Source organism: Cervus canadensis, chromosome 3 (genome assembly GCF_019320065.1).
Source record: "Cervus canadensis isolate Bull #8, Minnesota chromosome 3, ASM1932006v1, whole genome shotgun sequence".
NCBI classification, from domain to species: domain Eukaryota; kingdom Metazoa; phylum Chordata; class Mammalia; order Artiodactyla; family Cervidae; genus Cervus; species Cervus canadensis.
In genome coordinates this window covers 39,184,095-39,210,106 of record NC_057388.1, presented here as the reverse complement: position 1 = coordinate 39,210,106, position 26,012 = coordinate 39,184,095, and the positions used below count along the sequence as shown (strand labels likewise).

Sequence of the window (26,012 nt, the reverse complement as noted above, 5' to 3'; positions counted from 1 at the left end):
ACGCACATTCAATTGCCCCGGGAGCTCGCCGGCACCTCTGAGGTCAGACAAGGCCGAACACCTACAAAACGCGAGGGGGTAACTGCGCAAACAAAGTTGCACGCTGCACCGCAACGCGCCCCTCCCTCCCACTGAGCCCCCCATTCTGAGCCCCGGCAAAGCTCACTTGCTCTGCCGGTTCTCACTCGACCTCACCCCACTGTCGCGCAACACACCCCCTTCCCCACGCGAGCCCACCCTTCCATGATGCCCCGGCGCCGGGAGCGGTCCAGCCTCCTGGTAGAGCACCGAGCCCGCCGCGGCGCTTACCTTGTTTGACACACTTGAGCCGGAGGGGGTCCTTGCAGTGTTTGATCACGGCCAGCACGTCCCTGATGGTGAGCCCCGCCACGGGGGTCTCGTTGACTTCCAAAAGCAGTTCCTCAGACACCAACTTGCTTCCGCTCTCATAGGCCACCTTGCCCGGCTTCACCTCTCCCAGGTAGGGGAACTGTCCATTCTCGGCGCCCCCCTTCAGTTCAAAGCCCAGCTGACCCTCCGGGTTCCTGCCAATGACACTCTCATGGACTTTGCTAGTCCAGTGGCTTTTCTTTTTCAAGCTTTTGGACATGGCAGTGGGGTGAGTCGCCTCAGCTCCTGAGGGATTCCTTTGGGGTAGGGGAGTTGGTGCTGAGAGAATGAGGCTGAAGGAGCCAGGGGGCCAAGAGGTGAGAAGAGCAGACTTTGCCTTCCTCCCCTCTCTGTTCGGTGCTTTCCCTCTTCTTTGGATGGAGTGTGGTCGAGGAAGGGGTAGGATGACAGGGACGGCTGGGCAGAGGTAGGAGAGCTTGGGTGAGGTTGTGCTGTCCCTTGAATGACACTCAAGGCTGTGGCCCCGCAGCAGAGGAGAGCTGTGGTGGTGGCGGCGGCGGCGGCGGCAGCGGCAGCCTGAGCGAGCAGTAGCCGAGCTGGTGAGCGGGTGGAGTGGGGGTGGGGAAGGAGGGTAGGGATGCCGGGGGCCACTCCTGCGTGGTGCGAGTGGGAGCGCGCGCGCGCCTGAGTGTGTGTTGTTAGCTGATATCCATGGTAGCTGCAGTGGCAGTGGCAGGGTCCGCGCGCGCTCGCGCGCGCGCGCGCGTACGAGTTGTACTGTACCGATGAGGAGGGAGCGGACTAGAGGGGGGAGGAGGGGCGCGCGCGCGCCGGGTGGGGAGCCGCTTACTGCTGTCTCCGCTCACCCCCCCGCCCCCTCCGCAGCTTGACCCGGTAGTGAAGGCTGAGAGAGAGGCAGGCTGGGTCCGCCTGGCAGCCTACGAGAGGAGGCGGGAGCGAGAAAGGAGGGGAGCCGAGGCCCGGCGTGGGGAGGCCGGCAGGAAGGGCTGCGAGCCCAAAGCGGACCTTTCTTCAGCCTCCCGGCGGCCGAACGCAGCGCTAGGCTGCTGCGCTGTGAGGATGCCCTGACTCAGTGCCGGACGCTGTGGCTGGTGCGCCGCGAGCCTCCGGGCGTCGGATCCCGGCAGGAGAAAGGGCAGAGCTGTGGGACCCGCCTGGCGTGCCCTCGCCCGGGGGAAGGCCTGGGCGCTGCGAGCCAGGTGGAGGCGTCGGAGTTCACTAATTAGACAGGCTTCGTCTCCCACGTTTCAGTCAGACCCGTCTCAGAGTTCTCAGAATTCCTCTCAGAGGAGAGTAAAGTTAGAACTGCAGGCTGGTTTTCCTGTCAGCGCCCGTACCTCGGGTGCAGAAGGGAACTTAGCGGAGGGTTGTCTGGTGAAAGGCGTTCCAGGCACCGCGGGGCAGGGGCTTCACTTTTCCAAGTTGTTAGAAGCGGGAAGCAGTGGGGTGGGGGCAGCCGCGGCGAGCAGTCTCCTCAGAGAACTGGGCAGTTTCACGCGGGATCTGCGGCGAGACCGCGGGGCACGCCCTCGTCGCGCGCGCCCTCAGAGCCGGGCTGGGACGAGGGGAAACTCTCCGCTGCCCTGAGGAGACCACCTCCTGCTACACTGAAGGAGAAGGAGGTTCGGAGGGCGACCAGAGCGGCAGAACCGGGGCTGAAACTCAGCTCGCTGGTTCGCCACCAGGCTTCTTTACCTTCAGCAAGTTTGCAGCCGGGAGGTGAGGTGACGTCCGGGGCGCTAGGATGCAGGAGGGCCGCTGATTTTTACTCAAAGGCTAGTTTCGTGTGAGATGTTAGGAGTGATTTTTAAAATTCCTGTAACTGGTAAATGAGTTCCATTTGCTTTACTTTCAAATGATACTTTTAAAAAAAAGTTGCACACCCACTCGTCTCTTTAAAGCAAAGCATGAAAAGCATTGAACGGTTAGGATTCTTTCTAGCTGTCTGAGAAGACAGTGTGGGAGGCAAGCGGAACAGTTAAAAATGCTTAGTCGACCCAAACAGAAAGACCAGGTTTGAATTCAGGCTCTGCTACTTAGCAAGAGTGTGATCTTGAGTAAATTGTTGACCGTTCCGTGCCTTAGTTTCCTTATTTGTTAAATAGGATTTAAAGTATTAATGTGACAGAACTGTGATAAAGATGAAACCAGGCAGTGTATGCAAAGTGCTTGCCTGACATAGATGAGTAGGCACTCAAAATGATAATTTCCTCCTTTTTGCTTCTCTAGTATAACTCATTGTTTGGGGATATGGGGGATCAAAAGCAGTCAAAGCCGAAGAAATCTTTAAAGAGATGATTTAACCATGTCTTTTTTTTTTTTTTTTTCCACTTGAGAAAATGAGTCCTGGATAAATTGTGTTTGATTGATGATTATTCAGTGAGCCAGGGACAGTACCAGGACAGTGCTCACAATGTCCAGGTGTGAGCAAGGCATTTTGTACCAGTTTCACCCAACAAAGTGGGGTTTTAGCGTTATTAGACCCAATTCTAAATGGAAATCAATAATGAAAACAGAATACAGCATGAATTTTTAAATACAAACATTATGAATGTTAGTATTACCCATGCATATTAGCTTGTAAATGGTCCATTTACTAACAAACATGTATGGCTAATACTAACACTTATGAAGTTCTTCTTTTGTCATTTATTTGTAACATTTCTCACGAGTTATTCTATAGGCTTTACATATGTTAATTTATTTCTCCTGGCATCTTAATAAAGTGTGTACTATTATTATCTCCTTTTATAGATATGAAAACTGAGGCATACAGAGATTAATTTTTGCAAGGCTACAGATTTAGTCAGTGGTGAAGCTAATATTCAGACTCAAGTGTTTTGACTCAAGACATGGCCTCAGTCACTACGTTGTACACTCTTCTGGTGCAGTTACGATATATCATACCAGCAGTCAGTACATAATGTCCCAGAGGTTGGGTCTGCAAGAAAACAAATAGAGTAGGAATTTTATATAAAAGCATTTTACTATAGAGGACCCAAGAGATGAGGTGTGTGCCAGCTAATTTAGTGTTTCACAACTCCTAATTCATCTTCTTTGCCCTGAATTGTGATATTAGAGCTGTAACCTATGAACATTTCTTTGTTTTCAGTTGGTTCAGTGCTAGCACTTGTCAATAGAAGATGCAGGAGGAATACTGCTTATAAAAGGGTCTCTTTTCTTGTTTCCAGTGCTTTTCTTCTTGCTCCAGTGGTGTGGTGGTCAGTGAGTGGCTTTCTGGCTAGCGGTGTCCTAAAAACCAGTATTGCATGCCCTCCAGTAATCCGGGCCCAATCCGCAGCGTGTGGCTTCCTAGCAAGCCTCACCAGCAACCCAGTTGATGGCTTCCTAGGACGTTTCATTGGTCCCCTAGCTGGTTTTCTCACCAGCCCAGTTTGTGACACCTCATACCAATTTCTTGAATATCAAATGGGCCATAGCCACATTCTCGCTGATGAGGACTATCTCTCAAGCTTTGTAGGATAGAGAGCAAAGATGGGGATGCTTCTTCTGAGTTATTCGTCCATGAGTGCTCTCCCACAACTCTGGAGGTAGTTGCTGCTCCCTTAATCCACTATTCCTTTATTCTTTAGTGATACCTTCTTCTCTCTTAAAAGAATAATTAGTAGTTAATAATTCTTTATATTAAATTTCCCATATTCTATTTTTGGTGTGATTTCTGTCTCCTGACTGGACCTTGACTGATACAAGGTGTAAAATCATGTAGACCTCTGAGGAATGCGCTTTTTTGAAAATTAGAAGTTGGGGTCTTGCCATTAGCTGTGCAACCTTAACTAGGTCACTTACCCTGTCAGAGCATGTTCCCTCATTTGTAAAAAGGGGGTGAAAATATGTGACAGGGTTGCATGAGCATCATGTAAAATTGGATGCTCTTTATATGCACTTAAATGTGAATGTACTTTAAAACTGTTACATACTATCACAATTAAAGGTTTTAGTTCTCAACCTAGAAACAGAATAGCAAAGAAGGAGACATTTTAAGAAAAAAAAAAATTTAAGAATTACATGCATTCTAGGAGATTGTTACATTGTTTCCTGGTTGTGGAAGGGACAGCATTTCATGTAAGATTTATTATCATCAAATAAATATATTGTTTCTTGATTGGTTTGCCTTGCCTAGCTTTTCAGAGATGAAAGCAAGCAGCTGTGAGTCTTTAAGTTGCTCAGGTTTTCAGGTCTCTGAAAAATATGAGTGAAATTATGACCATTTTGAAATGTTAGATTCAGACTAATTTGATTACTTCCTGTTCTGATACCCTTCAGATTTGCTTTATTTCTCCTTTGTCTCCTTTAGACCCTTTCTTGGATGAATGCCTCTGTCAAGAAATAATTACTTCGTTGCTGAGCACTCTATGTACAGAACATGGCATTAGATGCTTCATGCTATTCCAAAAGAAAAAATAGTTTAGGAATCTTAAAAGTTAAAGAAAGAAAAGCATAAGTGTTTTCAAACCTTAAAATAGTTGTATGAGATAGATGCTTGCAGCAGACCTAGTCAAGTTCCATCCTAATTCTTTAGAATCTCTTTGATTGGATCTGCCTTACCCCCACCTTTTGTGTTCTTTTACTTCTCAGAGTCAGCCCCTGAGACTTCCTTTGGAAGACTTCCCCAAAGCTACTAGACTCATTTTGCCTTCAGGCACAGAGAGCCAGAGAGAACCACTTGGGACTTCACTTCCCTCCTAGGACACCGCTTGCCAAGGTCTTCCCTACACAGTCTAAAAGCCTCTAGTAATAAGAAAATCTCAAGTGTAATTTACACCCCACGGCTCCCCTGCAGGATCATGCTGATGCTAGGATTTTGCCTGAAATCACTTAGCTATCTTGCTTACTCTTTGATTTATGTGTTTTTCCTGGAAGTGTTTTCTTAATGAAACACTTGCCTACAATCCTAGTCTCAGAGTGTGTTTCCGGGGATCCTGGCCTAAGATTGCTATTCCTTTTTTAAGATGGGGAAACTGAGTCTCCAGTATTTTAAATTGCCAGAAGTCTCAATACCAATAAGGGGTGAATTTGTGAATGATCCATGTCTGTGTAACTCTAAAACTCCTACTTCCAATGCTGTATTACATTTAAAGTCCGTAATACTGAGTATTTTTAAATTTGACTGTCTGAACAGAGGTGGACACAAAGTTCAGCAATTGATTGATCAACAGACATAAAAATTATATTTATGTATTGAGAGATCTTTACGTGTATGAGAAGAAAAGATTAAGAACCATTGACAGTAAGACCTAAGTATGGTATATCTCTCTTAGGAAAACCTTTATAAAGGGTGAAACCTTTATACAACTCTGCCTGACCAGAGCTCTGACGAAGATATGACTGCGTTTTAGAAGAAACTGTAAATGTTCAATGTCATTTTCAGTCAGGGGCTTTCTTCATGCCACGACTGAGTTGGGTATTTGTATTTTTCCTGTTGATTCTATAACAAATTTCCACAGAATTGGTGGATTCTAAACAATACAGATTTATTATCTATAGATGCGGAGGCCAGAAGTCCAAAATGGTTCTCATGGGGCTAAAATTAAGATGTTGGAGGGGCTGTTTCTTCTGGATCTCTAGAGAATCCTATTCCTTGCATTTTCCCACTTCTGCAGGGCGTCTGGCCTACTTGGTATGTGGCCCCCTTCCTCTAACTTCAGTGCCAACAGCAACCTGTTAAGTCCTACTTATGTCCCATCACTACAATGTTGACTCTTCTGCTTACTGACTCTTCTTCTATTGGATTGTCCAAAAAGTTCATTCAAGTTTTTCCATAACATTTTCTAGAAAAACCTAAAGGAACTTTTTGTCCAACCAAATACATTTCAGCACTCTTTTGATTATGCCAGGCACCCAGGTAACCCAGGATAATCTCCCTAGTTTGAAGTCAGCTGATTATAAACGTTACTTCATCTGTAAACCTCCTCTTACTTTGCTATATAATGTAACATATTCACAGGTTTTAGGGAGCAGAACCTAGTTATCTTTTTGGGGGCCATCATTCTGTCTACTGCAGTAGTATACCACATATTCATATCCTCACTGTTTCTAACTTAGTTCAGGTATCAACATAACTACCCTGTATTCTGGTGATTAGTTTCCCTCTCCCTGCCTTTACCTTGAACAGCTCTGATTGCATTAGCTGAGAGAACTTTCGGAAACTTTTCCTTTTTCCTCTGCTTAAAATTCACTAATGCTGCCCATTAAAGTCACAATCAAGTACAAACTCCTTATTTCAACTTGTTCCTCCTCTACTCCTCCCTAACTCTGCAATCACATCTTGCCATACCCTTCTGGAATTGGAACCCAGGACACCCGGCTAATTTGGATCCTCCAAAACAAACACCAACAAAAGAAAGCCCTATATAGCATCTGTTCTAGGTCCCTTGGAATATCATTAAAAACAGACATTTTAAAGTAAAATTTCAGTAATATTTTGATCAGGGCAGTGAGGTACATTGCCTTGTGTCTGTCCTCCACAGTATTTGGGGCCAGAGGCAGCCAACCTGGGTGTCCTACTAAAGGGTCAGGCCTAGGTCTCCCCTTCCTCTTACAACCCTTTGTTACATCCATCCTGAATTTCTCAATTTCCTGACTCCTATGCTGTTTCCTGATACTTTGCCTGAGAAAAAACCCTCTCTCTCTGTTTATGGGGCTTGTACTTGCTCACCCTCTAAGACATACCTCTAAGGCCCTTTTTTCTCAGAAACCTTTTCTGACTTCTTCTTTTTCCTACTAACACAACTCAAACTCTTCTTTATGGCTCATCTTACCCTTTGTGGAAACATAACTTCTAACTCACTTATTTTCAAGTCTCTCATCCACAGCAAGAATAGGTGGCCTTTAATTTTAATTCCTCTTTCCACTCATTTTGTACATTCTCTGGCACAATGTAAATAAACATTCAGTAAAATTCCAGCTAATGATGGATACGTCCAAAGTGATAATGTATAAAATTTCATTATCTAACCATTGCTGTAATGTGAGTTTTAATGTTTAGTGTTAAACAATTACCTCTTTATGTTCATACTAACATCTTAAGAAAATGGAATGTGAAAGAGCATATACTGATGAAGAAATGACAGAATATATTTAGCCTTGAGGCTGAGGTTAATAAAAGAAGCCAGATTCTTCAAGAGCTCGGGACAGGGTCTGAAAAGTAGTAGTGGTGGTGATGGTGGTGGTGGAGGATAAGCTTGACCTCTTGACCTGCTACATGGTTTGTCCATAGCCATTCCTATTAAACCTTTTTTCACTCCCTGTTACAATATTCATACAAAAATAGAAGTCCATATTTATAAGGAAGATTTATTTAGGATAGTGCAGAGCTTCTTAGACTTTTCTATCAGAATAACACAATAATGATATACTCACCCACCCTCAACCAAAAGTAATCTTATTTGAAGTCTCCAGTTTTCATTTAAAAGTCCTGTGGATCGTAGATTATACTCTGTGGTAGGATCATATTTATACCTATGTGAAATATGACTTTTCCCTCAAGCTTTGCTTTAAAGATGTTTCAGGAGGATTTGTGTGTTTTCTGGTGGTTTCTGGGCCCAGCCCAGTGACTCCATACATATGCACAGCTTATGTTCAGTGACTGGAATACAGGCCAACTCCCAGAGGGAGTTTGGTCTATAGAGATAGATGTCAGAGGGGATAATTTGAAACCTTGAATCTTTGGCTTAACTTAGCAGAGTGCAAAACATAAGAGGAAAACACTGAACTCAGATTTGTAATATTTTTTCCTAAGCAGAGAGGAGAGGAATGATCATTGAAGAAGACTGTGTTCTAAAGTGAGTATCTAATGTTGAGAAATCAGACCTCAGGAAGTTAGTGAGGGCAAGGCTTAGGACCCTGCTGCTACTGCTGCTGCTAAGTTGCTTCAGTCGTGTCTGACTATGCGACCCCATAGACAGCAGCCCACCAGGCTCTGCTGTCCCTGAGATTCTCCAGGCAAGAACACTGGAGTGGGTTGCCATTTCCTTCTCCAGTGCATGAAAATGAAAGTGAAGTCGCTCAGTCGTGTCCAACTCTTCGCGACTTCATGGACTGTAGCCTACAAGGCTCCTCCATCCATGGGACTTTCCAGGCAAGAGTACTGGAGTGGGGTGCCATTGCCTTCTGTTTAGGGCCCTAAACTTCTCCAAATATGCATGGAACTGCTTATTTTTTTATTTGCTATCTTGTCATATCACATTATAGTGCTAATTCTCTCTACCTCAAAACCTCAAATATTTTAACGATTGTAACATTTAGATTTCCATCAAATTTTCTTAGAAGGGCAGAATTGTTTCATTTTAGTCTAGAATTAATGCCATTGGTTATGCTTATATGTTATAAGCTTATGCTTATACGTTTCATAGAACCATCTTACTGTTTTTAGTTTTGGTCTTAGTACTGGGAATATATGGTCCAACATATATTAGTACTGGGAGCAAATGTGTGGTCCAACATCTCCGGATCTCAGGAAATTAATTTCAGCCAGGACTGTCAACCAGACACCTGGCCCTGTGTGAAAGATCTGGGGACAGACAAAATTTGACTACTTAAATATATGAGAGTATTAGGTCATTTTAGCTGCTAGAAAGTTCTGAATGAAATGACTTTGGTCTTTGTAAAGCACCTCTTTATGTGAAATTCATGGACCATGCATATTATACAAAGTGAGGAAAGAGAACTGCAAGATTGTTTAAATTATTGCGCCAACTTAACTACAAAGTTCACAATGCATGGAGTGAAATTTGACCAGCTCAAGAAAAGCAAGTATGAAAATAATTTGTTCTGTTACTTTAAAGTCACTGCAGTACTTTATGTAAATAATAATGTAAGAACTTTTGATGCTTTTGTTACCTTATTTAACATATGCACAATATATGACAGAATAATACTGGATTTAGAAATGTATTCCTTCCTATGCAGTGTTATGCAAGCATACTTCTTGAATGTCAATGTCTGAATTTATTTTTCTTTTTTATTGTTTTGCTTTTTACTTACATGGTGCCTGTCAATCTTTTATCATCAGTTTACATTCTACTAAGCTCAAAAAGATGTTCTTATCTTATACCTTTTATACTTTCAGGCCTTCCTTACTAGATTTTTTTAAACACTTCAAAAATTAAGGTACTTGGATTTCATGCCATCAAGTAGTTATATCTGTATGCCCTCCTTTTTTAAGTGAGTAGTTCCATTGCTGCCACTTTCTACTTTGTGATTCTAAATCTTTTAACACCATCTTACCATTTTTTTGATGCATTCTATCCTTACAGAAAACACTTATTTATAAAATACTATTTATCTCTTACATTTATAAGTGCTTCTGTTTTCCCATTATTATTCTTCCTATTTTCCAAGCACACATCTTAATTTATTATTTTTCTCTATGTATCTCCTTAGTATATGCCTTTACTTTCTGATCAATTCCCATCATAAATTTTAAAAAAATTAAAATATGCTGCATGCATTTTTAACATAATGTCTACTGCCCATGGGCTTTCCAGTTAGAGCTAGTGGCAGAGAACTCGCTGCCATTGCAGGAGATACCTGAGACAAGCATTCAATCCTTGGGGTTGAAAAAGATCCCCAGAGGCAGGCATGGCAGTCCACTCCAGTATTCTTGCCTGGAGAATCCCCTGGACAAAGAGTTGGATATGACTGAAGCAACTTAGTATGCATACACTACTGCCCATATTCTAAGCCTCTCTATTACTTTTTTTTTTTTATCATTTTGTTATTGATATATAGTGACAATAGTTTCCATTTCAATGAAGTAATTAAAGCAAAAAATGCACAATAATATCATGGGCTTAATTTTTGTCAGTAGTGGAAAATCTTGTAGGTATAAAGAAAATTCTGGAAATAAAGTGAACATATTCTATCTTGAAATAATGAGTAACAGTCAGATGTGTTTTCTAGGCTTTGGAAAAACATACTTCAAAAATTCAAAGAGAGGTGCATCATGCTTCCTCAGTCAGATTATTTGAGAAGCTAAACTGCTGATGAACATTTGGAGGAGATGCAAATGTAATTGTAATCATACTAATTTTAATAGGTTTGCAAATCTCTGCAGACAGTATTCTGTATGGTATGGTTTGCTTTTGACCGTATTGAGTGTCCAAAATGTCTTTCAGAATATGATGAATACTTGTGATCTTATCCCACCCTTCTCCCCTATCACATGTACATATATAGAATGTATCATTTCATCTAATCTATAGGTTCATTGATGCCCAACCATGTACTTGGTTAGGGGATTCTTTAAAAGTCCAGCTTAAATAAATCTCTTATATAAAGTTTTTATTTATTTATATATAATCAGCTGAAAGTAATCTTATGTACTGAACTCCTGTGAAATGCTACCTGATCCTTTTCATCACATTTCTTTCTCTTGTATTATAAAATTCTAGGCATATCTTAGTCTCACTTATAGTCTGTAACTTGAGAACATGACATGTTCATATTCCTCACAGTCATTAGAGTGAAGGAAAATACATTATAGGAAAAAAGGAAATACCTAACTACAATATGACTATGAAAATATCTATTAAGCACAGAGTCAACTGACGCTAGAAAAGTTAGCCTAGAATTTAAGAATGTATTTTAAAAATCAAGATGACATGATGTTTGCCATCTGGGAAGATGTTAAAGTTTTGAGACAGTTGTCCCCCATTTTATCTCTCAAAGAGAATACTTTTTAAATGTGAAAAAAAAAAAGAGTAAGTTTCATTAAGAGAAAATTGTAGTTTAAGATGGATCATAGGATAATTGGAAATCATTTATTTGCTTTAGAGTATTTTCATCTTCCAACTTCTTTCAGTTAGGTCCTAGGGCAATAAAAGAATCAGGAGATATAGCAGGCTGTTTTCTGCAATCTCTGAAGAAAATTGGACATTCTGGGAATTAGTGAAAGATGGGTGAAAAGCAAAGCTATCATGATTTTTCAAAAAAGAAAAGATCAACTCCACAAACTATAGACCGCATACATTAGGAGGTCAAGAGAAAGATGTGAAACATGAAGCTAGCATAGATTGAAGAAGAGCAAGTCAAATCAAACAAGGTACATTTTTCTTTATAAAGCATGACTTTTCAGTCTAGATTCATATTAGCTTAATCATTAAGCACTAATGCCATTGCTACTTTTCATAGATCAGCAATGAATACTCAAAGACCAGGCTTCCATCATTCTGTTTAATATCTTCAAGTAATGCTTCAGTTTGCAAATGCTCTTTTAACACATTCTCCATATCTGACTTGATCAGGACTATACATAATTGGCCCTCTCATGGGCACTCTTACTATTTTATATACTCTTCTGATCAACTCCTCCCATTGTTGCTCCATATTAATTTTTTAGGATCACTCCTGATCCTTTTTCAAAATATCTTTTAAATCATTTCTTGAATGATTCACTGACCTTAAGGTGTTCAAAACTTGAGGACCCACTACCACAATTGTATACTGTAAATTTACAATGCAAATTTAATATGTTTAAATTACAGTACACAGTATAAATAAAAATGACCTCTGAATAAAATATAGGATATCATTCAAAATTTTACATAAATGTGTGATAAATTTTAGCCATGTTATTTAAGAACAACTATTAATATTTTCTATCCAGTTAACATTGGTTGTAATATTGGTCAGTTACAAATTATATATGGTCTAGATTTAAATGGTTTTCATTCTGTCTGCCCTCTGATGGATAAGTATAAGAGGCTTATGGAAGCTTCCTGATGGAAGGAACTGGCTGTGGGGAAAAATGGGTCTTGCTCTGTGGGCAAGGCCATACTCAGTAAATCTTTAATCCAGTTTTCTGCTGAAGGATGGGGCCTAAGGCCAAACTATGGTAGGGGTAATGGCAGTAATGGTGACCTCCTTCACAAGGACTTAAGACAGCATGCTGCTGCTGCTCCCAAGATTGTTGAAGTCAGTGTCCCTGACCCCATGGCAGGCCACTGTCGACCTGCAACCTCTGCTGGAGACTCCTGGACACTCACAGGCAAATCTGACTCTGTCTCTTGTGGGGTCACTGATCCTTTCTCCTGGGTCCTGGTGCACACAAGGTTTTGTTTGTTCTCTTCAAGAATCTGTTTTCGCAGTCCTGTGGAAGTTCTGTAATCAAATCCCACTGGCCTCCAAAGTAAAATTCCCTGGGGGTTCTCAGTCCCTTTGCCAGATCCACAGGTTGGGAAATCTGTTGTGGGGTTTTGCAATAGTGCAAGAATTTCTTTGGTATAATTTTTCTCCAGTTTGTGGGCCGTCTGCTCAGTGGCTTTACAGTGGAGCTAATGGCAACCTCCTCCAAGAGAACTTATGCCACATTCTGTGCCTCCCAGGTCTGCTGCAGCCAGAACCTCTCTTCCCGTGGCAGGCCACTGCTGACCCATGCCTCCACAGGAGACATTCAGACACTCAAAGGAGGTCTCACTCAGTCTCTTGTGGAGACTTTCCCTGGATTCTGGTGCACATGAGGTTTTGTTTGCACCCTCCGAGCATCTCTGGTGGGTATGAGATTTGATTTTAAACAGGATTGCACCCCTCCTACCATCTTGTTGGGGCTTCTCCTTAGCCCTTCAATGTGGGATATCTTTCTTTGGTGGGATCCAATATTCTCCTGTTGGTTGTTCAGCAGCTAATTGCGATTTTGGTTTTTTTGCAGAAGATGAGTGCATGTCCTTCTACTCCGCCATCTAGTTTTGAGTCTTAATTAAATAATTTGTGTGTTTTACAATCTTATAGCATAGTGACTGCCACTTTAATAAAATTACAAAATTTTGAGAACATTTTTAATGCACTGTAGTTATGCTTTCTACTTTTGGCTATATTTAAAATTTTCTATTTTCCACTATATGGAGATAAAGGAACTATTGCTTTCATTTAGTAGCAATAGGTGTTTTGGAGTTTTTCTAAATCACAGTTGAAGAAGTAAGGGGTCCTATGCACTTGGTCTGTTTGATTATGGGTCTGTAGTAGTTCAAGGATTCATTTAAATATTTTACAGACCACAAGAACAAACATACTACATTTTTTCTGTTTAAGCCCCCAAACTACTTTAAAGGATGTCAGTTTATGTATAAACATCCCCCCAATTGAGGAGGATGCTAAATTTATAATATCTAAGTTTTCCCAGTACTAATGGAGATTTACTTCCTAACCATTTTCTCTGGAGACAAAAGTAGGTCTCCTCGAGGATAGGACATTTGCATATGAGGTATGATATGAAGGGCTAGAAACATCTTTTCTGCTTTTTCCAAAATGCTTCACTATGTTTTTGTCATTTTGCCTGATAATCTTGCATTACCGATTTATCCTTTTGAGATAATAAAATGCATCTATCTCTGACAAGGTTTCTTCTGCTTTAGTCATACTCATATGGCTACTAGTGAACAAAATATACTCACTACAGAATAAAGGGAAGATTGCTAACTCACAAATCCCTAGAGTCTGTACTACACCAAATGTTGCTTAGCAATTTCTACAATTGTCTCAGTCTAATTTACAAGAATAAAGAGAAATGAAGGGGATATGAGTATGTTACATAAAGTTATTAACTTTATATTTAATCTGTGTTTCTATTCTCTATTGATTTAAAAACAGTGGAAAAAGAAGACTAATAAGTGGGTATGGTAGGATGGCCCTAATTCAGTTCAGTTTTTGGTATTGACAGGTGATTTTTAAGCCAAGAGTTGAATGAACATATAGTTGTGTAAAAATCTGGGGGAAGGATTTTTCAGACAGGGTAAAAGGGTACCTAAGTACTGAGTTGGCAAAGGACTGGACAGGTCAGAGACTAAGTAGTTTCTACTGTCCTTATTTTATACATTCCATTATGCTACCACTTAGGTTAGTCTCTAAGGCCTTTCACAAGTTGGATATTGCTTTGGATTTAATTCTTCCCTCACCTCTTCTCACCATATTCCAGGCTACTCTATTCCTTTGTGACTTTAATAGCTGTTTCTTTTAATAGTTTCTCATTCATTTGTTATTACCTAATAAACTGGTAACTCATCTCTTAAAAGTTACTACAAGCATTCCCTCTTTGAGGAAGCCTCTAACTCTCTTGCCCACTATGCAAAGAGTTGCTCAGTTTTCATGCTACCATTAACTTATGCACTTGAGTCACTGCTTTGCAATTAACTAATATATGTGTCTCCTTTTATCACTAGTAAATTTCTTTATGATAGAGACATTTTTCATTCCTTGGGACCTATGATCCATCGTAGTAGTAGTACTACATAGTACATAGTACTAGTAGTATATAGTAGATACTCAACAAATCATCATTCAGTGAGTGAATGAATGGAATATCTTTTTGTTGTTGTGATTTAACTAATGTAATATTTACCTTCAGAACAGTTTCTATTACATATTTATTTTAGTTAATAACCATAAACTAGTGTACACTATAGCCATATTCTATAAGCACTAGAATATTTATCATTATGTCATTTCAGAACAGTAAAATGTTAAATGTTAACCTTCATATTTAATGCAAACTATGCTCATGGAAATGTTGTGAAAAGATTGAGTAATTTTTTATTTTTCTGTTTAGCATACTTTAGTAGATTTTCAGCCTTTTAAATATGTTAGCATTAAGAACCAGGTACTCCTTGATGAAAATCATGATTTAATAGTATATTTTATGTAGTCTGTTCCTCTTTTGAAGTTAGGGTGATAGAGTTATGTTTGAGACACTCATTACATTTTGTTTACAAAAACTAACTGTTCTTAATTTGTAAAGTGAGGACTTTTTCAATTCCTAAGATGCTGATAGAAGTGGAATAGCTGGATGAGGAGCTGCTATGGGGAAATTATAAGAGATGTAATAAGAGATGGAAGGAGGATACAGACCTTTGTCAGTATTTTAAGAGATGACATACTTTAGGGGCATCCTACTTTAAGAGATGACAGAGAAATGGCATTAAAATAACCATGCAGAATTGGAAGTACATATTTGGAATTTTTTTTTCCCAAAAAGTTTCCAATATATTGGTACTTGCACATTGTCTTAAGGAAATAGTGTCTAAGTATTTGACATTTGTTCTATGCTTTATCCATAGTCATGGAAAGATTTTTCACCTGCAGGTTCTTGAAGTTGTGGTACAGTTGCCTGATACCCATTTACTGAATGTACTAAGCTAATGAAGAGAAGTCTAAGCCTTTAATATCAGTGCCTTTATTTATTTGTTTTTAAAGTATGTGTCAATATAAACTCTTAGATTCTTATTTAATCTAACGGATTAGAAGACTAATAGCTCAAATACTTTCAGATATGACCTGTAGGATTTCCTTTAAGATGGAGCCCTAATCCTTTTGTCCCCCAGATAATTTGAGAGTTTCCCTGTTTCCTAATATAACAAAGTGTTCCAAATTTATCTTATCTTCTTCTCCAGCTCAGGAATCTGCCTTTCCCCACAATTAACCCTGGTATGTTTTTAGTGGAGAATGATATTTAGAAACCAAGATATGAGATTTGTCTTATTTATTGCTACTGGTAGAGCATTTCTTCTAAGCTCTTTCAGTAGAGAGACCTAGGAATTGTATATAGAAATATTTCAAATATATTTATGTGAAATATGTTAAACATACTAGAAAAGATAACTCAAATTATCATCTTATTATGAACAAAATGGTAACATTTTTGAAGGGAAAATATTTGTAATCTATGTAGAATGGGCTTCATTGTTGTTCAGTCACTCAATCATGTTCAACTCTTTGTGGGCCCATGGACTGCAGCATACCAGGCTTCCCTTTCCTTCACCATCTCCCGGAGTTTGTTCAAACTCATGTCCATTGAGTCAGTGATGCCATCCAACCATCTCGTACTCTATTGTCCCCTTCTCCTCCTGCTTTCAATCTTTCCCAGCATTGGGGTCTTTTCTATTGAGCCAGAGTATTAGAGCTTCAGGTGGCCAAAGTAGTGGAGCTTCAGCCTCAGCATCAGTCCCTCCAATGAATATTCAGGATTGATTTCCTTTAGGGTTGATCTCTTTGCAATCCAAGGGAATGGGCTTAGAAAGTAGTAATATGATCTTGAACAAAGTACACCCAAATAGATTTCATTAATAGTGAAACACAGCACATCTTAGAATCTTAGTTGTTGGTGGCAAACATTATCTAGAACTGTGATCTAGATTTTATATGGTATACTCTTGCATGTTGTTCTGGATCTCTGTTGGAATAGAAAAATAATATCAGGGACCAAACTTGTCCTAATACTTCCCAACATGTTTTAACCACATGGAGAAAAGATATTGAGCATTCATTACATTCAGAATCTTGCAATGAATGTATATTTATGAGGGGTATAAACAAACAAGGAAGTAGTGACACTGTCTGTGTGGAAACAATACTAGTGTCCTCTCTTTGGATAACTACAGTAGCTATAGATGCAGTAATAACCATCCCACTTAGCAATAGCTTGATGATTATTTGGCTACCAACATGAATAACTCGTTAAAGAAGATGATGAGAAGTTATAAGCATCTAAATAATCACAATTTACATTATAAAATCATGGACTATGTATCCAGATTCTTATAGAGTTTTCTCCCAGCCTATCATGGAAGACTTTTCTTTAATAGTCTGTTTCCCCTATTACAGTGAAAACCAGACTTCTCTACTTACTTACTGATTTCAAAGATTTAATTGTTAAAGGTAACAGCTTACCTTTACTTATTTGTTTGCTTTTCTAGAAAAATTAAGTATAATCTGATAGTTTAAAGTGTGTTTTGTATAGTATAATAAGACAAAGATTCTCATTTTAATAAACACTTGCTAGCTATTGCATTATAGTAATTTACTAATGACCAGAAAAACTGTAAAAATATGTGTACATATATGTGTATATGTTCATATAATGCACATGTTATTTTTGACTTCAGAAATCATTAAAGATAAAATAAATACCTGAAGAAACTACAGCTGTAATTTTTTTAAAAAATCAACAATGTTAGAAGACAGAATTAACTAACAATTGTTAAGAAGTTACTGTGTGGTATATACCGTATGTTTATCAAACAATATAATTGCTAGAGCTATTATTATACCCATTTTATAGAGGAAGAAACTTAGACTACCTGCTTCATTAACCTTGATCAGCTTCTTGTAACTTTTTTTTTAAATTGAATTTTATTTTATTTAATGTTTTCTTTTTTTGTTGTTGTTTTTATTTAAATTATTTATTTATTTTACTTTACAACATTGTATTGGTTTTGCCATACATTGACTTGAATCCACCATGGGTGTACGTGTTCCCCATCCTGAACCCCCCTCCCAACTCCCTCCCCATCCCATCCCTCTGCGTCATCCCAGTGCACCAGCCCCGAGCATCCTGTATCATGCATTGAACCTGGACTGGTGCTTTGTTTCACATATGATAATTTACATGTTTCAATGCCATTCTCCCATATTATCCCGCCCTCGCCCTCTCGCACAGAGTCCAAAAGACTATTTAATACATCTGTGTCTCTCTTGCTAGGAAGAAACTTAGACTACCTGCTTTATTAACCTTGATCAGCTTCTTGTAACTTGTAATTAAATGCATTATAGAAATAAGACTCAAACCCACATATGTTTACTTTCGACCCCATGCATCACATAAACCTTCACATGAAGTACATCACATAAATCACACTACACCTGGCCAATGACAGTTTTATTAAACTGATTCTTTTTTGTCTATAAAAGAAGGATATTTGCCTATCTTAGCCACCCTCAATGTTTTTAGTAATCACTGAGTTCACCACACATAATCTTTTTTTAATATTCTGTATTCCTGATTGCAAAAATAACTGTGACTCAGTTATACTTTGAACCTAATTTCAGTGCTGTTAATTAAAACATACCTGTATACATCTCAAAAATATCAATCATGACACTATCACAGAGAGCATGGTTTTGAAAAATAACTTAAAATATAATTGATAATTAACAAAGGACATAGAGAAGGTTTGAACCAAACATATGTGGCTAAAAGCTGGCCCAGAGTCATCGTAAATGGATTTTATCCAAAAAAGGATGCCAAAAGACCATAGGATCCCAACAGAGAGAGTCTGTGAAAAGATGGCCTGCTGATATGTAAATCACAGTGAAGTGCAGTTGAGAGATGCCTACTTGAACGGAGAGAGGAATAAATGGTCTGAAGAACCCTACAAGGAAATGAAACACCCTGAAAGGGAGAAAGACCAAGAGTCAGCTCTGACACCTGCCAAACCAGAGAGCAATCCATGATGGCCGCTCACCAAAGTACAAGCATACAGGAGTTTTCCTAAGCACTCACATCTCCTCTCTCCACCATCTAAAAATCCGGTTTGGTCAGAAACAGTGCTAATTAGCATTTGAGAAGGGGAAGAAGACAAGTTGGGAAAATAGAGGAGTAGCTACCCAAGTCATACTGTATACTACAGGGCTGCCTTCTGTTGCATGGCTGATTAGGTGAGTGCAGAAACTTTAATTCTGAATGAAGTTTGGAATCTTTTATTATTACTCTAGCTGTACTTAACCAATCTCTAAGCTGAAAATGATTAAAGTATCAGGTGGATTTTTTTTTTTTTTTAGTTAAGAGAGCTGTGGGGAACCAACCAAAATTTTATCCAGGGGAGGGAGAAGAATTACATTATAGATCATACTTCCAGGAACATTTTGAGAGAAAACAAAATTACTTAATTATCTTATAATTTAAAAATTCTTGCTTGGTTTTCTCTTAATTGTATTTTTATATATTCTTTCTTCCTGTATGCTTTATAGCTTTAACTATAAGCAAATATGTATAAAGTCTTCATATGCAAGATTTTACATGTTTTCCTTTATACTTGGAGAAAATGGTATTTTATCTGAACCTTAACATGTCATGTGATATATCTGACACCCTATATCGTACTTAGGCGTAACTGTTTATAAAACACAAGTCATCCCAAATTAACAGGATCAAGATTAAATTTGAAAAGATATATTCAATAAAATGTGTAAGATGAGACAGAATTAATTCTAATCAAATTCACAGAGGACTTGAAATGAGATGTAAATCTGTAATATGTATTACATTAGATATGAATTAGTATTAGATTTGCATTTAGAAAAATGTACTCTGTTCAGTTCTGAGTATCACTTAGACAGAATATTAGGACAGATATCCTATCTTGACTGTCTTCTCCACCAGCCACTGCCTAAATGCCACTGAAAAGTCTGTCCATCTTGATTATCAACATTAAAGATACTAAAGAAGAATGCAGCGAATGTAAGATTTACATTTTAGTAGGAGATAGGATATAATTAAGAAATATTTTTATAAGTGTAGAAAAATGTTAAGAGGTAACAATTTTAATACTTTAAAATCATAATTATCAAATATTGAATTTTAGATATTAAAGCCAAAAAAAGATAAACAAATACAAACAGTTTAAATGTTCAGCATTTAGCTTAAAGAATCCATTTAGGACTTCATATTCTGCTGTCAGTATGTAGGCATTAAAATTGTTATATGAAACATATTGGTAATTAACTCAGAAAAATCGTTTGGATTTGGATTTGGACTTAGATGTTATTATTTAGATTTTAGATATTGTCCATAGGAGTTTGATACTGTTTATAACATGGACCCTGAAGCCACCATTTAAGTAAGGTATATATAAAAAGAATATTCCAGCAAAAACTATTAATGGCCTATAATGACCTTATTCTTATTAGTGTAATGTAGACAGTAAAGTACATAAAACATTATATTATTTCATTAAAACCATCAAATATAGCAAAAGTGAATAGTTATTGAAATTTAGTATTACTCTAAAAATTTATGCTGCTTAAAAATACTGTTGTGATAATACAACATTCTGAATTCAATAACTTTTAGACAATGTTAGTTTCCCACTTAAGAGCTATCCTCACTTTCTCCTTACTTTTGTTCAGATTGGCAATGTTCCCAGATGAAATATTCACCTTTTCAGAATCTATTGCATCCAAGGGTGGCAATGTAACAAAAGTGTAGGTGATAAGGTATAAATATCTTTCTGCTAGAGACTTCTGGGAATATTTTTGTTTTTATAATACAGACATTCTTTTTGTCCCTTTCTCTCTAGTCTACAGCACAGCTGAAGAGGGAGCAACCACCTTACCTTCATGTTGGACAAGCTTGAAGATAAGAACTTCCCTGTGTGGATGATGGAAAAAAATGATAGAAGGGGCCCAAATTCCCTTCACTAATACTTGTTGATATGTGAAGAAAAATAAAATGCTATTACAAAGTTAAGCTACAGAAATGGGCTTCTTTTTTCATGCAACAGAATACATCACAATTCAGATAATATCCATTAAAATTAGTAATAACATCCATTTTAAAGGATTAATCTGAGGGACCCAAAGATACATTACACAAGTAAATCTCAGGAAAAAATAGATTTTTTAAAAATTCAGTGTGATTTTGAACTTGATCTTTCACAATCTTTTAGTCATCAAACTATTAAATACATTTGACCTTTCAAATAATTTTGTGAATAAAGCCAATGAATCCTGTTACTTTCTCAGTGTGAGTATGATTGTGTGGGTGTGTGTTGGGGGGGCAGACAGATCATCACCTGTACTTCTACCAAGTGGCTATAAATTGTAAATTCCTTGGATTTTATTAATTTGCAAGAGCAATCCACGGCACTCAGTAGACTAGTTAACTTACTAGGTTACCATGAAAAAGATGCTGAAGGCAAGAGATGGGGAAAGGGTACAGAGCTTCCATCCCCTCTCTGAGTATACCATTCTACCTGCACCTCCAGGCATTCACCAACCTGGAGTTCCCAGTAAAACAACATGAATTTAATGGGACTGGAGTGGGGTTATATTGAGAAAGTTGGTGGGCAGAGAGGAAGGAGGAAGGAACCTGGGTGGAATTTTCTAGAAGTATATTTCATAAATGATCTCATCACACACACACACAAAATTTTAATTAAAAACATAGTAAGTGTATGAGAGGATTTTTTCTTGTTGTTCAGTTGAAAAGTTGTGCCTGATTCTTCGTGACCCCATGGACTTCAACATCCCAGGAATCTTTGGCCTTTACTCTCTCCTGGAGTTTGCTCAAATTCATTCCATTGAGTTGAGGATGCCATCTGACCATCTCATCCTATGTCACACCCTTCTCCTTTTGCCTTCAATCTTCCCTAGCATCAGAGCCTTTTCCAATAAGTCTGCTGTTCAGTGGCCAAATTATTAGAGCTTCAGCTTCAGCATTAGTCCTTCCAGTGAACATTCAGTGTTGATTTCCCTTAGGATTGACTCGTTTGATCTCCTTACAGTGTAAGGGACTCTCAAGAGTCTTCTCTAGCACCATGATTCAAAAGCATCAATTCTTCAACATTCAGACTTCTTTATGGTCCAACTCTCACATCTGTACATGATTACTGAAAAATCCATAGCTTTGACTATATGGACCTTTCTTGCAAAGTGATGCTTCTGCTTTTGAATAATCTGTCTAGGTTTGTCATAGCTTTCCTTCCAAGGAGCCATCATCTTTACATGGCTGCAGTCACTGTCCACAGTGATTTTGGAGCCCAAGAAAATAAAATCTGTCACTGTTTCCACTTTTACTCATCTGTTTGCCATGAAATGATGGGACTGGTTGCCATGGTCTTAGTTTTTTTAATGTTAAGTTTTAAGCCACTCTGCTATTTTCACCCTTGTCAAGAGACTGTTTAGTTCCTCTCCACTTCCTACCATTAGAGTGGTATCATCTGCATATCTGAGGTTGTTGATATTTCTCCTGGCAATTTTGATTCCAGCTTGTGATTCATCCAGCTTGGCATTTCACATGATGTACTCTGCATATAAGTTAAATAAGCAGGGTGACAATATGAAAGGCTAGATATGTTAATTAGCTTGATGGTTCTGACTATTTTACAATGTATATGATATCAAAACATCAATGTATTTGTATAACTTAAATACATACAATTTTTATTTTTAAATTATACCCCAATAAAGTGACTCAGTGGTAAAGAATCCACTTGCCAATGTAGGAGACTCAGGAGATTGAGGTTCAATTTCTGGGTTGGAAGTTGGAAGATGGTTGGAAGATCATCTGGGATGATCTCCTGGAAGAGAAAATGGTAATCCTCTCCAGTATTCTTGCCTGGCAAATCCCATGGACAGAGGAGCTTGGGAGGCTACAGTCCACCGGGTTGTAAAAAGCCAGACAGGATTTAGTGATTGAGCATGCATGCAAAATGGGAGGTTGGGTGGGTGGGGAATGGCGCATGGAAACTTGCCATGTGGTGTAGACATGCCAAGTGGTGTAGACTTGCCATGTAGACTTGCCATGTGGTGTAGAAACTTGCCAAGTAAGTGTAGACAAGGACAGTGCTTGTGAGCAGGGAAGAATGGCATTTCCTTATACTACTTCAAGAGAAGAAATAATAAATAAATAAACACAGCCCAAATAATCCAGGAATAAGTTCTCATCCTGGAAGACAGAGATCCAAGCAGTAGGATAACATTCCAGCTTGCTACAAGTTTGCTAAAAGCCAAGAATCATTTTGAAAACTAAGTATGTTTATTTGCCTTTCTCTTTAAGAATACAAGGAGGCTTGTCTCAGCACTCAAGTGGGCAGTGAGAGGCAGCTATAGGACTCACTGTTCCCTTTTACTAGGCTAAATCAGCCCAATTAAATAGGATTGAGCAATCGTTGAGGATGAGCACATAGAACACAAGAACACAAACACCACCTTCCCTAAATAAAGTAAACAGATGCAAACAAATTGACTTATGAAAGAAATTCTTTAGCATACAAGAAAGGGAGAATTACTCTAAAACACCCCTTGAAATGATTTTACTCTAACAAGCAGAATAATTTATTTTAAAAATATCTAGAACTGAAGCACAGGCTACTTCAAAATATTTAGCAACACAGATGTCTTGATAAACTTCATGCGGTGTTAAGGATGAAGAAACTGTCTTATTAAAACCCAGGTCCCAAAATATTTAGGTTACCTAGAAACCATTAAAAACTATAAGAAACCTAAAACAAATTCCAAGCAAACTTTAAAATTAAACCTTTGCAGCATAAAATACTAAAAGATAATTGAGACATGTTCATAAAGCTTATTTGTTTTTTTCTCTTTCTGCAAGGTGATAGGCCTGGGAGCAGACTTAGTTATTTTTACTTTCTGATATTCAGGTGTTCACAAATTCTGATACTAACACTACAATCTCTGAAAAGTTCGCCCAAACACTTCTCAGGGGCAGGGGACAAAATTAAAATTGAGAAGTAGAAAATAGAAATGTTCTTATGGTGAGTAGTCTTATAAATGAATAGATGTTTTGGATAAATATTCTTATGGTGAGCATTGTTATGAGTGAATCCAATTAATTTGTTTATACATGTTAATAAGACACAATATAATAAATGTCACTTGAAAAATAAGATATATAATTGGAAACGGTAATTAAACCATAATAATCTATACCTCTATCCTATAATCTATACCACATATTAAATTAACAAAGATCTATAAATGTAGGGATGGGTCAGTGGAAGCACATTAGATTTCATGTCTTCTGTAAGAGAGGGGTCAAATGTTTCATTCCTTTGTTAAATTTGAAGCTAAAAGAGTTTTATAATAAGATCTTTATTAAAGAATACAAAGTAATAACAGAAAAATTTTTAAATGCTCCATTCTTTTAATATTACTACTGAATAAAATAGAAAACAAGGTATAGTGTGCATTTTAAATGACTAAACACAGTATGACAGTAAAATAGCACCAACTACACAAATCAATACGTTAACCTGGATTCAGTTATTACAGTAAGGATAAATTAGATATCAACAGGCAAAGTGCATCAGGCTAATTACAAATAAGTTCAATCATGTACTCCTTCCAGATATTAAAAAATTAAAAATGTTTGCATATGTAAGTACTATGTCATATCTTTTGGTTTCGTCTGTCTCCAGATATTTGGGCACTTTTTCAAACCAACTGCTCTCTTGAATAGACACTAACCAACTTCTTGTAGGAGTAACCTACGATACCTTGTCTCATGCCCATGCCATGTACTTCTTGCCTCCTGTCTCAGACTTTTATGTTGGTGCTGAGGTCTTAGCTGTAATAGTCTTCTTGGCCACCTTCATGAACAAGTTATGTGTGCAAAGGAGTTAACTGTCCATGGAGCATAACTTTGGTCAGTGGGAGGCAAGAGAGAATAGTAAATTTTTTTACCTTTTCTTTGCTGGATAAAAGGCCTAATATTCTCTCATTTTTGTAGCCTCTTGAAGGACAGTGCCACATGGATGGGCAAGCAATCATACTAAGCAATAGCCAGTATCTGCTTTCCCCATTCCCTCACTCTCTATTTCCTCACTCCTATACCCTGGGAATGCATTATCTAAAAGATAGTTATATAAATGTCTCAGATTTAGGCTTTGTCTTCTGGAAACCTCAAGGCAAGACCACTGGTAATAAGAAAATTCTTAGAAAGTAAACTATAATTGTGGGATTTTAGAACTGAATTACTTTCCTATCCAAGAACAATGAGTATTTCAGTTCTAATAGTGATAGGTGACTGAAAATTTCTGATTGGCGATAGCACCATGTTAACTAAGGCTTCCACAATTTTTGCTTTGGAATAAAGTGCAGATGAAAGGAAAGACACTGGAATGTGTGATGGTTATGCTGTTTTAAAATACAGGGTCAACAATAATAATGATTGTGTGGGCTGGCTTCTCTTTAATAGCATTAAAAATTGACTAGAACAAATATGATGAAAAATCTGGCACTCTCTATATGGTATTGCAAAAGGGGTCAGAAGACTCAGGCAGTTGAGAGTGTTAGAATAGATAATCCGTTTAAGACCTGAGCATCCATAACCTGAGTAAGATCCCTGGGTGGACCCAGAAGACACTCCATAAGGAATATACTGCTGAGTGGACACCAGTATCTGTAAGAAGCATGGGTGGTGGTGGTTGCACTCTGCAGGCTATGGTTGGTAGTGTCGGTTGTTGCTATTGAACTGGGTTCTTTAATAAGAGTGAAAATCAGGCCAGGGAATAGCATTCAATTATTAGAGGCAAGGAAGATGTAATTATCAGACTTGCCATCAAGTTTTCTTGACCTTTAGGGATCTGTGGTGATAGCTAGTAGAACACAGCATTCTTAGACATGAGATAGGATATGTGCTTCCAAAGCAAGCACTAGACATGAGATAGATGTGTAGATGCCTGTGAGAAAGGGAGAAAAAGAAAAAAACAATGAGAAGCAGAAAGTTGACATCAGCTGCTAAAATGGGAAATTGTTCCTCACCCAATATCCAGATCTAAGTCAGATCTCAAATCCAGAACCCATTGATTGATGCTCAAGATCTTCTTGAGAAAGAAGCCTACAATGCCACATTAATTTATACAATAATCATTCCCTTGATTATTCTCTTAAAGTGACCTGGAACCATTTCCAGGGTAATTGAACATTGAGGAATGAAGGTAATCCAGTCATTTCTAGGACTGTTGGATGTAAGATCTAAGCTGACACTCATACTATGGGATCTGAAACAGCATCATGGTTTTCTGATTAAATAGGAGCTTATGGAGGCCAGGTGGAGTTTTGCTCAAATTCATTTCAGTGTATCCAGCTATGTTTGAATATATGTGTTGTTC

General features: G+C 38.4%; 2 protein-coding genes across 2 annotated transcripts in view; one reads left to right on the top strand and one right to left on the bottom strand.

Moving 5' to 3' along the window:
* The window catches only part of MAGI2 (membrane associated guanylate kinase, WW and PDZ domain containing 2), a 1,406,679-nt gene extending 1,405,469 nt beyond the window's left edge, over window positions 1-1,210 (bottom strand). Inside the window, 1 exon segment of the mRNA XM_043462935.1 lies at window positions 310-1,210. Coding sequence (XP_043318870.1) covers window positions 310-610 — 301 coding nt within the window. The 5' untranslated portion in view covers window positions 611-1,210.
* Window positions 1,063-20,626, top strand: LOC122437800. Its single transcript, XM_043462330.1, has 5 exons — window positions 1,063-1,125; window positions 1,237-1,425; window positions 1,599-2,091; window positions 12,717-12,881; window positions 20,457-20,626. The coding sequence occupies exons 1-5, from the start codon at window positions 1,063-1,065 to the stop codon at window positions 20,537-20,539; spliced, it is 993 nt and encodes a 330-aa protein (XP_043318265.1). The 3' UTR covers window positions 20,540-20,626.
* Window positions 20,627-26,012: the final 5,386 nt, after the last annotated feature.